At 37.7% G+C, this 15,967-nt stretch overlaps 1 protein-coding gene across 1 annotated transcript; it reads right to left on the bottom strand.

Annotated features, from left to right (window-relative positions):
* Window positions 1-1,419: 1,419 nt before the first annotated feature.
* Window positions 1,420-15,123, bottom strand: slc38a8a (solute carrier family 38 member 8a). The gene is made up of 10 exons (XM_053623152.1): window positions 13,784-15,123; window positions 12,508-12,706; window positions 11,666-11,822; window positions 9,996-10,100; window positions 9,619-9,676; window positions 5,771-5,885; window positions 4,310-4,457; window positions 2,873-3,057; window positions 2,495-2,546; window positions 1,420-2,383 (listed from the first exon to the last, which is right to left on the bottom strand). Exons 1-10 carry the CDS (start codon window positions 13,970-13,972, stop codon window positions 2,281-2,283), a joined length of 1,311 nt encoding a protein of 436 aa, XP_053479127.1. The 5' UTR covers window positions 13,973-15,123; the 3' UTR covers window positions 1,420-2,280.
* Between the last annotated feature and the right edge of the window lie 844 nt (window positions 15,124-15,967).

The raw sequence follows: 15,967 nt of genomic DNA on the forward strand, positions 1-15,967 counted from the left end.
GGTCTCCAGACCTGAAAGCAGCATCTCATGCCTTCAGTAGGACAGACTTCTTTATTCATCCAAGGCTTTTGATTGGGATATGTTTTAATTGTCTTAAAGGCAGTGACAAGAGTCAACACATTTGTTAATATAGTGAACAACGGTATTAGTGTAGATGTCAATGTCCGTATGGGAGTCCTGTGTGGCAAGGGCAGCAAATGCGTTCCAGTCTGTGTGCTATAACTGATGTTGTAATGAGGAGTCTGCCCCCTCTAGTCACACGTTCACAGTTCTCACTGATGTTTTAACACATTTCATGATGGGGGGTATACTTTTGGAGTGTCAGCAGGGATAGGTGATCAGATTGACCAAGGTGGGGGAGGGTGATGGCGTTATAAGCTTCAGTCACATTGTGTAGACGTGAGCCAATGTATTGTCACCTCTTGTGGGACAGGAGACATTTTGGAAAAATCTGGGAAGTGCAATCCTTAGGTTGGCATGAATGAAATCGCCAGCAATAATAAAGGCACTGTCTGGATGTTCTGTTTGTAGCTTGCTAATGCTAGCCCCAAGTTTTTTTCATGGCTAGTTTAGCATTACCATCTGGGGGGATGTACACAGCAGTGATTATGGCGCATGTAAACTCATGCGGTAGATAGAAGTGTCCACACTTAATAATGAGGTACTCAACATCAGCAGAGCAACGTGTCTCAGTAACAACAGTGTCTGTACACCAATCTTTGTTTACATAGATGCCAACACTTCCTCCTCTGCCTTTACCAGTATCCACTGCTGTTCAGTTGGCTCTGAAATAGTTGTGTCCCTCTAGCTCCATCGTGCTGTTTGGAGTGCAGCCATTCTGCTGTTGTAGCCTTGATGTTCAACATACTGAGACACGTTTCTGCTCACCACGGTTGGTTGTAGTGGTTATTTGCATTACTGTAGCCTTCCTGTCAGCTCAAACCAGCTTGGCCATTCTCTTCTGATGTCTCTCATTGACAACGCATCTTGCCTGCAGAACTGCCACTCATTGGATATTTCTTTTTGTTTTTCACGTCATTCTGTGTAAACTCTAGTCTGTTGTCTGTGAAAAGCTTGAAATACTTAAACCAGCCGGTCTAGCACCAATAACCATGCCATGGTTAAAGTCACTGAGATCACATTTTTCCCATTCTGATATTTGATGTGAATATTAAGTAAAGCTCTTGACCTGTAGCTGCATGATTTTATGTATTTTGCATAACATGCACTGTGAATTGTTTATGCATAATTGGCTGATTGGTAATTGCATGAATGAGTAAGGATGCAGTCATTCCTATTATGAGAAATAGGAACACCTACTTGTGAACCCAGTGTGTGTATACACTGGCAGTCAAAAAATGTTAACACCCTATATTTTTTAATACTCGAAAATTTGAAAATGGAACCAAGGAATATGTATAAGTCAATCAAGAAATGCTTAGTAAATTGAGAAATGTTATAGTGACTTTTATTGGAACAATCTAGAGCTAATTGGAAAGGCCAAATTATTTATTTGGTTCTCATAGCACACCACATATTTAAGTTTTACAGTTAATGCTAGCATTTAAAAAGATTATACTTCAAGTGCACCTGCCTTAAATAAAGCACTCATTTAGAGTTCCATTAAGATTTGAACGCTATCAGAATATTGCTATTCTGTATCTTTTGATAATCTGTATAATAAATCTGATAATTTGATAGTCTGTGGTAATAATAGTGATTAAACTGCAATAAAGAAAACATTTGCCTGCCAGTGTGTATTTTCATTCATTCATTCATTCATTCATTCATTCACCTATCTTAGTCAGGGTCACAGATGCTCCAAAGCCTAATTTTTATTTTACATATTTTATATATTTTTATTTTATATGGACCTCTCGTATTGCTGAACAGTGAAATCATCAAGGAGTACACTGCCTTAACTTCACAAGTCAAAACACTATTATTAAAAGAAATTTGGAACAATAGGGAAGTTAAAGTCTCAATAAGGGTAAAAAAAAAAAAAATAGCAATGATATTTACTGATAAGACTAAGGCTAGATATGTAACTTTTCCAAAGAGACGCTCAGATCAGAACTGATCTGAAGGCCTAAATAAAATGTTTCAAATGATTACTAACAATTTTGAACACCATAAAAACTTAGCATAAAAAGATGACATACCAACATGTATTAACATATTCATGGATTTCCCAGCAATATTTTGTAAAATCAGGTACATTCATTCTGTTGAAAACAGAAGAGTTCTGTTTAGAGGTAGAGTTTTGAATGATGACAAGAATCATAGCTTATGAAAGACCTGCATAATGGAAAAGAAAGTACTCTGCCCAAAAATGAATGTGCCACATAAAACTGTGATCATTCCCCAAGCAATTAAAATCCACCTGCAAAAACAAAACAAGTGAGTACACTGGACAAGGGTCTCACTTACTGGCAAACTGCAATGTGTAAAGAAATCATAATGATACCAGCAAAGGCAGTCTCACCAATCTCACCTTAGTCTTGCTGACATTGGCTGAGATTGCATAGCAAATATCAAACAAAGCCCTGCAAGGAGAGACAACAGTGATTATGTAATATCAAAACATTCCAATTCTGAACACATGAAAACTGAAGATGGGATGAACTAAAAAAAAATATAGAGAATTACCCAGTACACTGTAAAACGAATCATGGGCATTATGCCCAGTAAATGACCAGAACTGTTTCATGATTCGTTCTCTGACACAGTTGGAATAACTGTCTCTCAGCATAAGCAAAATGCCACTTCTCCTCTTCAATGTAATGTTATATAATATCACACTGCTATTTCAGCTACAGCATACAGAATGAGGCAATGAGTATAGTATAAAACCTACTCCTTGCAGTCTAACCTGGGAAGACAAAGATGAAGAATGCACTAATGCCACCAATAATGCTGATGACTTTGCTGATGTCTGGAACAAACAGAGCAATGAGGAGAGTGATGATGATCCACACTGCAGTCAAGGCAACTCTGATGCAGGTCTCATAAGACTCAGTCACTCTGTGCCGCAGAAATGGATCCTGAATCACCAATCTGTAAAATATGCAGTGGAAAGGTTGATGCACCACTAAATTGGTGTTGATGGTGACTTTTAGTATGTACAGTTCCTATTTTGAGTCTTTCAAATGAAGGTCAAAAGATTAAACATATATTCATAAAAAGTACAAAATAATATTAATAAATGTCTCACAATAATTATTATAAAAAAACCCAATAACCTGGCTAAACAAACATAAACAAGCCTCAAATATGGTGAGCTGAATTATTGTCTGAGTGCTATTTTTGTTTCGACTTACCAGAGTATATTGTTTAAAAAAAAAAAAAGGTATTTGTTTAAATGCTTTCAGACATGCATTTCTGTGCTTATTTTTTAGCAAAGGAGTTCTGTGTTTGGTGTAAGAATGGAGATGATTGTGGTACAATTAATTGTTTATTGTTCTCTGTGTAACTGTTGTTTCTGCTGCTTTCAGGTCTTCCTGCAATTCTTTTCTAGTGATTAGTGGCTCTTCTCTTACCTTCCTTATCATTAGTCTGAGTTGAGAAATCTTCTGTGGTGCACCTGTCCGGTAAAGATTAATTGTTCCACGCACTTTCCACCTGAATATTATCAAACCAATTAAACTGACAGGGTCTTGTACAAATGTTTAAGGTATTTATGATGACTCTGTAGCTTTTTCCACTCAAGTTTAATTGTTTGATCATTTTATTTGTTTATCCATCCATCCATCCATCCTCTATACCGCTTCATCCTTTTCAGGGTCACGGGGAAACCTAGAGCCTATCCCAGGGAGCATCGGGCACAAGGGGGGTACACCCTGGACAGGGTGCCAATCCATCGCAGGGCACAATCACATACACACTCATTCATACACTACAGACACTTTGGACATGCCAATCAGCCTACCATGCATGTTTTTGGACTGGGGGAGGAAACCGGAGTACCCGGAGGAAACCCCCGCAGCACGGGGAGAACATGCAAACTCCGCACACGCAGGGCCACAGTGGGAATCGAACCCCCGACCCTGGAGGTGTGAGGTGTGAACGTGCTAAACACTAAGCCACCACAGTAAATTTTAAGTAGCCATATGCACAGGAAGTATTTTAAATAGCAAAATCAAAAGTTTCCGTATATGTATTTCCCCTCACTGTATCATGGACATTAAGGTGGAATGCTGTGTTGAAGTCCAACGGCACCATAAAAAACAATATTCATGTACACAGTTATAGCTACACTTAAATCTGTAAAGCCATAACACTCTATTATGACACATTTTATATATGCTACCTTCCAAGTAAAAGAGCAATGGGGTAGATGGTGATAATGGAGACCCCAAAGAGTAACCTTGCAATGATCATAAGGACATCATCTCCACTGTATGACATCAGAACATCAGCAGCAACATTCCTCCCAAAGGTGAGATACCCATAGATACCTAAGAACTCAAAACAGAAATGTTCTTAAATGCACTCAAAAAGAACACATCACAAACTCTAACAAAAGAATTGCCATAAACCTGTTAAATTAAAACTGTAATCTTTACTGTAAGCAAATGATATGAGAAAATTCTAATTATATATATATATATATATACACACACACACACACACAGGTGCATCTCAAAAAAAGAGAATATTGTGGAAAAGTTAGTTCATTTCCATAATTTAATTTAAAAAGTGTAACTTTCATATATTCTAGATTCATTATGATGTAAATATTTTGCGAATAAAAAATTTATAATAATGAATTTCTAATACAGAAATGTCGACCTGAGAAGGGCGCTAATCAGCTAATTAACTCAAAACACTTGCAAAGGTTTCCTGAGCCTTTAATCTCTCAGTCTGGTTCAGTACACAACCATAATCATGGAGAAAATGAAAGTAAATTTTGCATTTCATTTGGAAATCAAGGTCCCAGAGGCTGGAGGAAGAGTGGAGAGGCACAGAATCCAAGTTGCTTGAAGTCCAGTGTGAAGCTTCCACAGTCAGTGATGATTTGGGAGGCCATGTCATCTGCTGGTGTTGGTCCGCTGTGTTTTCTCAAGTTGAGAGTCAGTGCAGCATCTACCAGGAGATTTTAGAGCACTTCATGCTTCCATCTGCTGACAAGCTTTATGGAGATGCTGATTTCCTTTTCCAGCAGGACTTGGCACCTGCCCATAGTACCAAAACTACTAGCAACTGGTTTGCTGACCATGGTATTACTGTGTTTAATTGGTCATCAACTCGCCTGACCTGAACCCCATAGAGAATCTACGAGAGACACCAGACCCAACAATACAGACAAGCTGAAGGCCGCTATCAAAGCAACCTGGGCTTCCATAACACCTCAGCAGTGCCACAGGCTGATTGCCTCCATGCCACGCCGCATTGATGCAGTAATTCGTGCAAAAAGAGCCCCGACCAAGCATCGAGTGTATAAATTAACATACTTTTAAGAAGGTCAACATTTCTGTATTATAAATTCTTTATTCTAATATTTTGAGATACTGGATTTTTGATTTCCATGAGCTGTAAGCCATAATCATCAAGACGATGATGAAAAAGGCTTGAAATATTTCACTTTATGTGTAATGAGTCTAGAATATATGAAAGTTCCATTTTTTGAATTAAATTACAATGTGTGTGTGTGTGTGTGTGTGTGTGTGTGTGTGTCCAACCTCTATACAAATATTATATTATATTATATTATATTATATTATATTATATTATATTATACGTATTATATTATATTAAAATAAAACCTCACCAGTTAGGGTGTAGACAACAAGGCAGATGAACATAGACAATAATGAGATTATGACCCAGTTGGAGAGCTTCTTATTCTCCAAACTGCTGTAGATGGCAACACAGCACTCATGACACTGGATAAAGAACAACCAATCTAATTGTTCTCATACGATAACAATATGTTGTTTTAAATAATTACATAATTTTGGCTGAGATTATGGCTTCACTGCTGTTCACATAAAACATGTTATTTGAAAATTTAACAAGTCTAACAAAAACATCAACAAAACCACTCTAAAAACATTTTGATGAGGAAGTAGTTCCACAGGGAACTCGCTGTATCTCAGAAGCAAGTGCATATTAAAGTAATAAAGCAGGGATGACTTGGCCTCTGCACACCTCCATATAGGAACATTTATTGCTAAAAAATAAAATACCATGAAGGAGAATAAGCTTATCTATTAATAATGGTCAATATCCATCTTGTTAAACTGATTCAAATCAAAGTGTGCAATCTTTCTGCTGCATATTTTTCTGATATGTGAAAAGCCAAAAGATTGGCAACTGGAATATTCCACAGTTGTTGAGGGATCATAGGTCTTCACACTTGGATTTTATTATACTTTTGATAACACCCACTGTGGATTGGTTTTCTCAGAAAGCAATAAATGAGATTTCAAAAACTTATTATTTCAATACTCTTTCACTGTTTACACTGATCAGCCATAACATTAAAACCACCTGCCTAATATTGTGTAGGTCCCCCTTGTGCTGCCAAAATAGCTCTGACCCAACGAGGCATGGACTCCACAAGACCACTGAAGGTGTGCTGTGATATCTGTGATTGTCTGCAACAATGTTTCGGTAGGTGGTATGTGTCAAAGCAACATCCACATGAATGCCAGGACCCAAGATTTCCCAGTGCATCACACTGCCTTGCCTTCTCTCCACAGTGCATCCTGGTGCCATCTCTTCCCCAGGTATGCGACGGGACACGCACCCAGTCATCCACATAATGTAAAAGAAAACGTGATTCATCAGACCAGGCCACCTTCTTCCATTGCTCCATGGTGCAGTTCCGATGCTCACGTGCCCATTGTAGGCGCTTAGACAGGAGTCAGCATGGAGACTCTAATCGGTCTGTGGCTATGCAGCCCCACTGTGTTCTGACACCTTTCTATCATAGCCAGCATTAACTTTTTTCAGCAATTCGTGCTACAGTAGCTCTTCTGTGGGATTAGACCAGACAGCCTAGCCTTTGCTCCCCACGCGCATCAGTGAGCCTTGGGCGGCTATGACCCTGTCGCCTGTTCACCAGTTGTCATTCCTTGGACCACTTTTGGTAGGTACTAACCACTGTATACCGGGAACACACACAAGACCTGCCATTTTGGAGATGCTCTGACCAGTCGTCTAGCTATCATAATTTGGCCCTTGTCAAAGTCACTCAGATCTTTAGCCTTGCCCAATGTTCTTGCTTCCAACACATCAACTTTGAGAACTTACTGTTCACTTGCTGCCTAATATATAGCTCCCCTTGACAGGTGCAACTGTAATGAGATAATCAATGTTATTCACTTTACCAGTCAGTGGATTTAAAATTAGGGCTGATCGGTGTACGTGAATTGTATTTTCTTTAAACGTAATTATTATGGCATGTGAATTGTATGCGAATTGTATTTTCTCTAAATGTAATTATTATGGCAGGGTAAAGGGTAGCATAAGCTATGAGTGCCTTTTTGAAAACTGATGTCAAGTCAAAGTTTATTTATAATTTCCACAGTATGTCAAGACAAGATATATAGTGAAATGCTTATGTAGAGGCTCAGGTAAATTGCTAGTATATAATAAAATATACAACACACACACACACACACACACACACACACACACACACACGCACACAAACACACGAGCTCAAATGAATGATAGAATAAAATAAATACAATATACAAAGTACAATATACTATATATGACAAGTATTGTACTAAAATAAGGTGTAAGGTGCCATTCCAAGGTAAAATGGCAGTATGGAAAACTGTACTGCTAGTAGGGCTGTGCGACATGGACAAAAAAAATACGCGAAATATTTCCTTGCTTTTTCATTCATAAATGCATTCAGGTGTGTCTAGAATACTATTCTGATTGGTCAATAGCACCATCTAGCAACTACTACACATCTCTGGGTCATCAATCCCAGTGGTTTTCAAAGTGGGGGCCACAGCCCCCCATGTGCCCGGGGGGCCTCAACAATTTGGTGTGCCTATCCCTCCCACTAGTATGTTTTCTCTTTCTCACTCTCAGACAACCACACACCCACACAATCAATTCCTAATGTAATGTAATGTGAAGATGTAGGATGTAATTATTAATAAAAAAAAAAGGGGGGGGGGGATATATTCAGAAGTCTGTATTTATTAATGTGCTTTAAAGACATCTTGCAAAAGGGGGGCCTCGGTCAAATGTTAATGCCATTTGGGGGGCCTTGCCCTGGAAAAGTTTGGGAACCACTGATCTATCCTACTTCAATCAGCATTTTCCACTATATCAATGTCCATTTATTTTTTTTAGATTAATTCAATTATAGGCAGCCTTGTAGGATAATATACAGTCATTGTGAAATAAATCATTCAGCATGAGAAAAGACTGTTTACACTATCTAGGTTCATTTTGCAATATTTTTTTATGGAAACTGGAATTAAATTAATAAAATGGAATAAATAAATTACTGTTACAATATTTACTTATACATTTCTAATGTACTTCTAAATGTTGATAAAAACATTTTTTACCAATTGCAAGATGCAGTCTGTGTCCAAAGCATTATAATCTTGTCTATTTGTTCAAAGTGACATCCTTCACTATGTTTGATCAATTATCTGTGGTGATTGACACTTGCTGCTCCTCACAAAGTCCCCAGGAAGCCAAAGCATCTCTCAAACCCTGAGACAGGTTTTCTCCCATGTGGTCTTCAGGAAAGTATGCCTTTTTGCAAGCATCAAATTTTCATTTCAAAATCATCACTGATAAAGTGCACAGATAAACTCATATAAGGCTCTGATGTTCTGCTTGACCACATATCTGAAATGGTTGCATAGTATTTCACTTGTTTTAGCTCAGATTCAACACTGGCCTTGCATTTGGTATACATTTCACTGATGGCAATTCATGAAAAACAACTTAGTGATGGCAGCTGGTATCTCTTATCAAGTGTCTGTATCATTTTTTGGAAGCCAGCTTTACTGACTGAACACAGGCACCATGATACGTGATGGTGTCGATTATTTTTTTGTGCCTTTTTGAGCTCCCCTCGTATGGTGTGCACATCGCAAATGCCTGTGTTATGCGTTTCAGATGTGCTTTTGTTTATGTTGAGGGACTTTGTCGCCATGCATTGCTCGTATAGTTCTTTATGGCGCTGTCTCAGGTGTTGGAACAGATTTGGGTGTTAACCTGTTTTGTCACAACAATAGTTTGACAGGTCTTGAAATTAACTGGGTCTGTAACACATCTTCTCTCCTGTCTCCAAAATATTGCCAAACCACAGATGCTGATTTTTTTTCGGCACCAAGTCATTATTCTGTCCTTTATTCACCCTCTCTGTTTCTGTGCTTTCCTGCATAGTCGTTAGCACGCTCTGTTCTGTCCTCGCACTAGATTTATAGGCACGCTGCATTTTGATTTCTGAACATCTTTTGCACACTGAGGGGGAGGTGGTGGGAGTAGGTGGTGGTTGGAATAGAATCGCTGCTTTTCACGTTTTACAAATCGCCCATTTTCACATTATGGTTTTATTCTGATGTCGATTAATCACACAGCCCTAACTGCTAGCACTATTACATTACAGTCATTACATAAGACATTCACCTGAAATCCAAAGCAGATTGTGGGGATGACGCTGAATATGGAAGCCCAAAAGCCCATCCTAGGAAGAAAAAGGTCATATCAATAGAGTTTAAAACATTAAAACATTGTACTAAAGTTACTCTTTGACCCTAGTTTTTATATAGATTTCCCATACTCCTCTGACTTTCAGAGAGGGTGACTTGGACAATATTAACAGGAGTAATATTACAGCACGTGTAGAGAAAAAGTTTGTTAAACTGCCCTGATCCCCCAGTGTTTCATAATAAGGGGGGACTTTTAATGGACTTTCAACAGTACAGAATCAAGTATCTATAATCTCCCAGTAAATAATCCTTGCACAGTCTTATTAAGAAATGGAATTGAGGTCAAATACTCACCCACTGTTGTATAAAGGAGACAGGTGGCCCTCGGGGACTGCTCTTGTGTAATATCTTACAACAATGGCTACAGTCAAATAGGTGGCAGCTACAGTGCCTAATGCGCTACAGGTGACATAACACAAAGGAAAAATTACTTGCAAAATATACATTCTGAGACATGTACACATATATTGATGCTAAGTCTTTTTTCTAAGTGCATCCTAATACTAGGTACAAAGGCTATCAAGCAATGTTAAAGAAGTAATTTGGCATATCAATCTAATTTCTGTCTACTGAATCTGTATCATACGTGTGATTACCCTGGAGAAAAGTGCCAACACATTTCCTTGTACTGAGAAAACCCGCTGAAATGAAACTCACCTATATAATGGAAGGGCACATATTGTATTCCACCAATAAATGTGTAAAAAAACTCAATTGCATAACGATTTCAAAACCATTACAATTGGACAATAAAAGTCTTAGGAAGAGACAGAAATGTTAGAATATCTAAACAAGGCCGTTGTTGCACAAATTTCAATTCAGTATAATGTGATTTTGGAACTTTCATGTTTACATGTCTATGCTTCTATCACAAACCCCCACCTTTCTGAAAAAGTAGTCAAATCTCTGAAAGGATGAAGTATGTCTGAACGACTAGTCTTGAATAGATGACTGAATGTGGTTGCAAATGTTTAATCTGCTAGATCATTTTCCGTGTAGATTTTCACATATTCTCCCTGTATCCATGGGGGTTTCATCAAAACAAAATGAGTCGATTCTCTGATTCCAGTCACTGAAAAGTCCATATACCAAAAATTCACACAAACACGACAAGCAAAGTGAATTCAGAAATTTGAGTGCTTCAGGTAGTGACAGGCCTGAGGGGCCTGAAAGGCAGAACCACTCCCAAGCATTCAAGTCATTGGTCCATTGGTCACACTGGCATACCATGTGCAGAACCCGTATAACACATGTATGGAATGCCATAATCTTATGTCCTTCTGGTTGTCTGACTTGGTCTACATAAGGATTTGGTAATATTCTCATGCCATGACAGATTGTTTGATAGATTTCAGTAATGCTGTACTATACGGTAGTTAGTTCTGTAGTAGCATTAATTGACTGAAATGCTGTAAAGATATTTTTTAAAGTAGTATATTTTTTAAAACAACACACCTAACTGATTCATCTAAAACATAATATATAGATTAGTTGATTATCAAAATCATTAGTTACAGTCCTAGTTTGTGGTAATTTCACATAGCAGTGCATAAGAGATTAGGCTGAAAATGTTGGAGTATTCACTGTACTGTAAATGTCACTGTGAGAAATGCTAGCAATAACTATACTTGATCTTTGGATTCAGTAGTGGCAATATTTCTTTATTCATTGTTGTGTCAAAGATGACAGCTTTTGCTTACTTTATTGCTCACATAAAACCAATAACAGAAAAAACACACCTCTCAGTGTGATGTCATCTAAATCATACACATTTCTAATCATGACAATTTTATTTACATTTACATTTATATTTACATTTATTCACTTAGCAGATGCTTTTATCCAAAGCGACTTACAAATGAGAAAGATACAAGCAAAATTATTATTAATGGGACATACTATGAAACACATGAGTATTATTTTCAAATCCTTGCTTTTTTACAAATCCTATTAAAGTTTCTCACCTGGTATACTTCTGTATCCAAATCTCTTTAGGAATTGATAGAGGAAGGATGGCAAAGAGACACACGAGGAAAAGCATAAACCTCTGATCTGTGTACCAATGATGAGGCATCTCATTCCCAGTTGAACCTGTGATTAGCTCATATATGGAAAGACTCACTGACACACAGCCAACACACACAGGAACATTAGCTATTAATAAGGCCTTACAATTATCTGTATTAGGCATGTGCAGATAATTGGTTAGACAATATTCAATGTGCAGAATAATTTTATATTGGACACTCATCAGTGCTCTTCTATATATCTAAGCTGAGCAAATGACTGGGAGTATAACTTATGATGAAGCTGAATCCCAAAAACATACTTTCAGTTTGTTCAATTAAAATGCTGCCCAACTAGAGTTTTTACTGCAACTATCAATTTGGAGGTGAAAGGTTAGGCAATTATCATCATATGAATATTGGTACATAGTCTATGATAGCTTTAAACATTAGCCAGAGTTTGTGACAGTGGCACATCTGACACATTTGCATCAAGCAGGATTTTAGATGTTATTAGCAATCTAAGCATCCCTTCCACAATATTACAATAATATTACTATATATAGATACATTAGGAATGTCCCCACCATTTGGATTTTTCCGGTACATCCTTCCCCTCCTTGCTCTGAAGGTTTTTTCACATAAGCCTACACTGTCATTTCAAATATATTATTCACTGATGCTGAAATGTCAGGAAATTATTACAAAATGACTTCAACTTAAATGTCACTGATTGCACCTTTAAATGTCAATTAGTGAATCTTGGGTAAAACTACATTAATAACATGAGTGTTATTTACATTTTTTAAGCTGGTCTGCCAATATAACCAGAAAAGCCACGCAGATCATGAAGACATTGAAGACGAAGCAAAGTTCACACAGTTTGCCTATAGCAGGCCCACAGAGGTGCCCCACCACAGCCTGGTATGTGCTCTGGCCACTGATGGAGGATGAGTAGCCCAGGATTACCAGTCCACTAACGAGGAATATGAGAGAAAACTAGCAGGGGAAAACGGCATGAATGAGGAGACAGGTAAAGCATCATATCCCCACTGTCCAGCACTGTGAACCTTATCAAACTAGCCAAACAAATGCATACTATTTTGAATGTCAAAATAGTACATCAACATATCATATAGGTATATTATATTAAATATGCTGCGTTAAAAACATTTCTTTTCACTGGGGTGGTATCCTCAAGTCTACAACCATTGTATGTTTAGCATTTATCTTTTAGAAAGGTGCATATAGTGTACCTTTAAAGTTTTACTCTAAAAGATAATTAAAGTTCAAGGAAGTAGCATAATTTTATTAAACAGTGTAATTTATGCATGATTCCAAGTGAACATATACATCCTAAAGGTACAAAAGATAAAGGTACTGCCCCAGGAGTATTAAAGTCAGAGTTTAATACCCCTGTGACACAAAGTCTGGGGGTCTGCAATTTTTTTAATTTTTTGTTTCTGTGGTGGAAATTGAAACCCTTCATTATCAAAATTATTATATTTATTTTTATCTTTGTAAGTTCTTCTACTTATTGGCCTGTTTGACTGAATCAAAAACGCCAATAACCCAAAAAAAATAGTAGGCCTATAAATACTTACTTAATAGTTAGACCTTCCTAATGTGCTTCTGTTGGTGGATAGGTCAAGTTTCTCCAATAAATAACCAAATTATTACTGTACTCATTTTAATAATAGTTTGATTACGTTTGGGGGGGGGGGGGGGGGGTGTTGTTATATTACAGTTAAAGGGGCTGATGATAATATGGGATAATCCCAAGTAGTAAACAGTACATAAAAACCACACCATAGCCTACTATATCAACATAACTCATCACACCATGCTACTTTAGTAGTAGTTTACGCACTTCTGATTTTGGGGTTTTGGACGTACTATGTGTTTCACTTGAACTTGAAAGATTTGTGTGTTACACTACTACGTTCTTTCTGGCTTGCTACAAAACCATTATTACCGTTATTTAAATCAACATCTTATTAATTAAAGCCGTATTTCCCGACCCTAGCTAATGATGGGTGTTTTTAGGCCGTTGGTTAAAAAGTGACCGTTACTCACCATCTCCACTGTGACTGCAGAGTGAACTCCCCCAGCTCGGGAGAAAGCCCAGGGGAAGTTGAGCAGTCCTGCACCCAGAGCGGACTTCAGCATGATGAACACGGCGCCGCAGAAGCCCAGCCTCCCGCTATCCGTGTTCATGCTCGGCTTGTCTGAAAAACCTGTGTTTCGCCCCGTCTGTGCCTCCATTCCTGACTCCTGACAGAACTCAAAGCGCTAGCATTTACTCAGTTCACGAGGAGGCTGGTTAGGTAATAGGATTGAAGGGGTCCAGGGGCGGAGCTTGACTTGACGCAGGTGGGCCTGGGTCACTGTGTGGCCACTTACTGTGTTAGCCTGGATAACAGTCAAATTATTCCTTAATAAATCTGTTTCATTGTTATAATATGCATTTAGGGGCAGCACAATGGCATTTCCCTGGTCCTGAGTTCGTGTTACTGTCTGTGTTATGTACTGTCTTCTCCCCATGTCAGTGTGGGTTTTCTCAGGGTTCTCCTGTTTCCTCCTACTGTCCAAAAACTTGCCAGTATGTGGACTGGCTACACTAAAACACAACAGGGTCCAGTTGTTCAGAAGTAATCTGATCGGATTTTGACTATCGGATTGGATCAGTTTCTTCGAAAGAAAAAAAGGATTCTGAAATCAGATTAGATCATGTAATCCAATCTTTTGATCTGGATCAAATCTCCAGTATGTGTTGTTCAAAACGTTTTAGTAGGATTGGGGTACCTGTTATCCAAAAAAAAAAATCAGGATTATCCTGATCCCAGCAAAGGGGTGGATTCAGGGAGGATTTCAGGAACAATATGTAATAAAAAAAATGTTAATAGTCAAATAATGTTTGTATCATGTAGTATATACATGTATTTATATTTTACGCTTGATTTGTTTAACCATTTCAGTGATAAAGTGGATAAAGTATACATTAAGCTACTAATTAAGAATTTCCGTACAGTAAAGTAAAAAAGAAAAAAAGATTTTGTACCCATAAATAATCCCTCATCAGCTGTCAATATCAAACAAAAATAATATATTTCATTTTAACTGTCATTTGTCACTGTATATTAATTACAATGACACAATCATCAGCGATGAACCAGTCAAAAGTAGTTTCTAACAACTGCATCCCTTATTGCTCTCCACACATGAACAACTCTGAACATACTCATTTTTTAAACTGTTGGACATTTAGACATTTTATGGTTTAAAACGTGTTAAAAATATCCCCCAGTGTATTCATGAATAATGTATATTTGTTTGTTTGTATTTATTTGTTGTGGATCAGATGAGGCGTGGGACTGGTTAAAAGAAACTGAAAAAGGAAGGGGATGTTTGTATGGTTTTATTGTGCTGTTTTCTGTCTCTCCAAATAAAAAACACTTAAAGTGACCCCATGCTGGCTAATCTACCTGCTGTTCTTTACAGAGCTAATAGCCTACACTGTGATATGTAGTCTAATTTAGAGCACTAGTAATCCGGATTTGGTCATCTTGAAAAGTTTGTATCTGGATCAGGATGATCCAATACAATGCTGCTTTGAAAAACCGACAAAAAAGTAAGATGGATTAGTTGATCCTGGATCACAAAACATGGGATTTCAAATCCGGATCATTCTGATCCAGATGAAACTTTTTGAACAACTGGGCCCAGGTGTGAATGAGTGTGTTAATGTGCATGGTGCATCTCATCCAGTGTGTATTCCTGCTTCATGCTCAGCTTTCCTGGCATGGGCTCCAGATCCACCACATATATAGTGGTTACTAAAGATGAAGGAATTAATTAATTTAATTGTCTATTATACTTAATTGCATTACAACTTTACATTCAAGTGAACATTTTCCCTAGTGAAATATGGCATTATTTTAAGCAATTTTGTAGAATTGAAAATGCGATCCATGATTTTACAGATTTTTTAGAGAACACACTCCGGAAAAAAAGTACTAAACTGTACCTTTCTTGTTACTCTATGGTACATTTTTTGTACATTTATTACATGTACATTCACATTTCCAGGGAAAGATACACGCAAGTGCAGCAGCCACCAGCTTACTGGCAAATTATCAGAATGGCTTTCAGTTATAAGCCTAGATGCAATTAGATGCATGTTGGGTTTTTTTTTTTTAACATTTGGTCCTACTGGTACTTTGTCTCCTTCCTCTGCAACAAACTCTGGCTGATAAGTAA

The sequence above is a fragment of the Ictalurus furcatus genome, chromosome 4 (assembly GCF_023375685.1).
Source record: "Ictalurus furcatus strain D&B chromosome 4, Billie_1.0, whole genome shotgun sequence".
Classification (NCBI taxonomy): domain Eukaryota; kingdom Metazoa; phylum Chordata; class Actinopteri; order Siluriformes; family Ictaluridae; genus Ictalurus; species Ictalurus furcatus.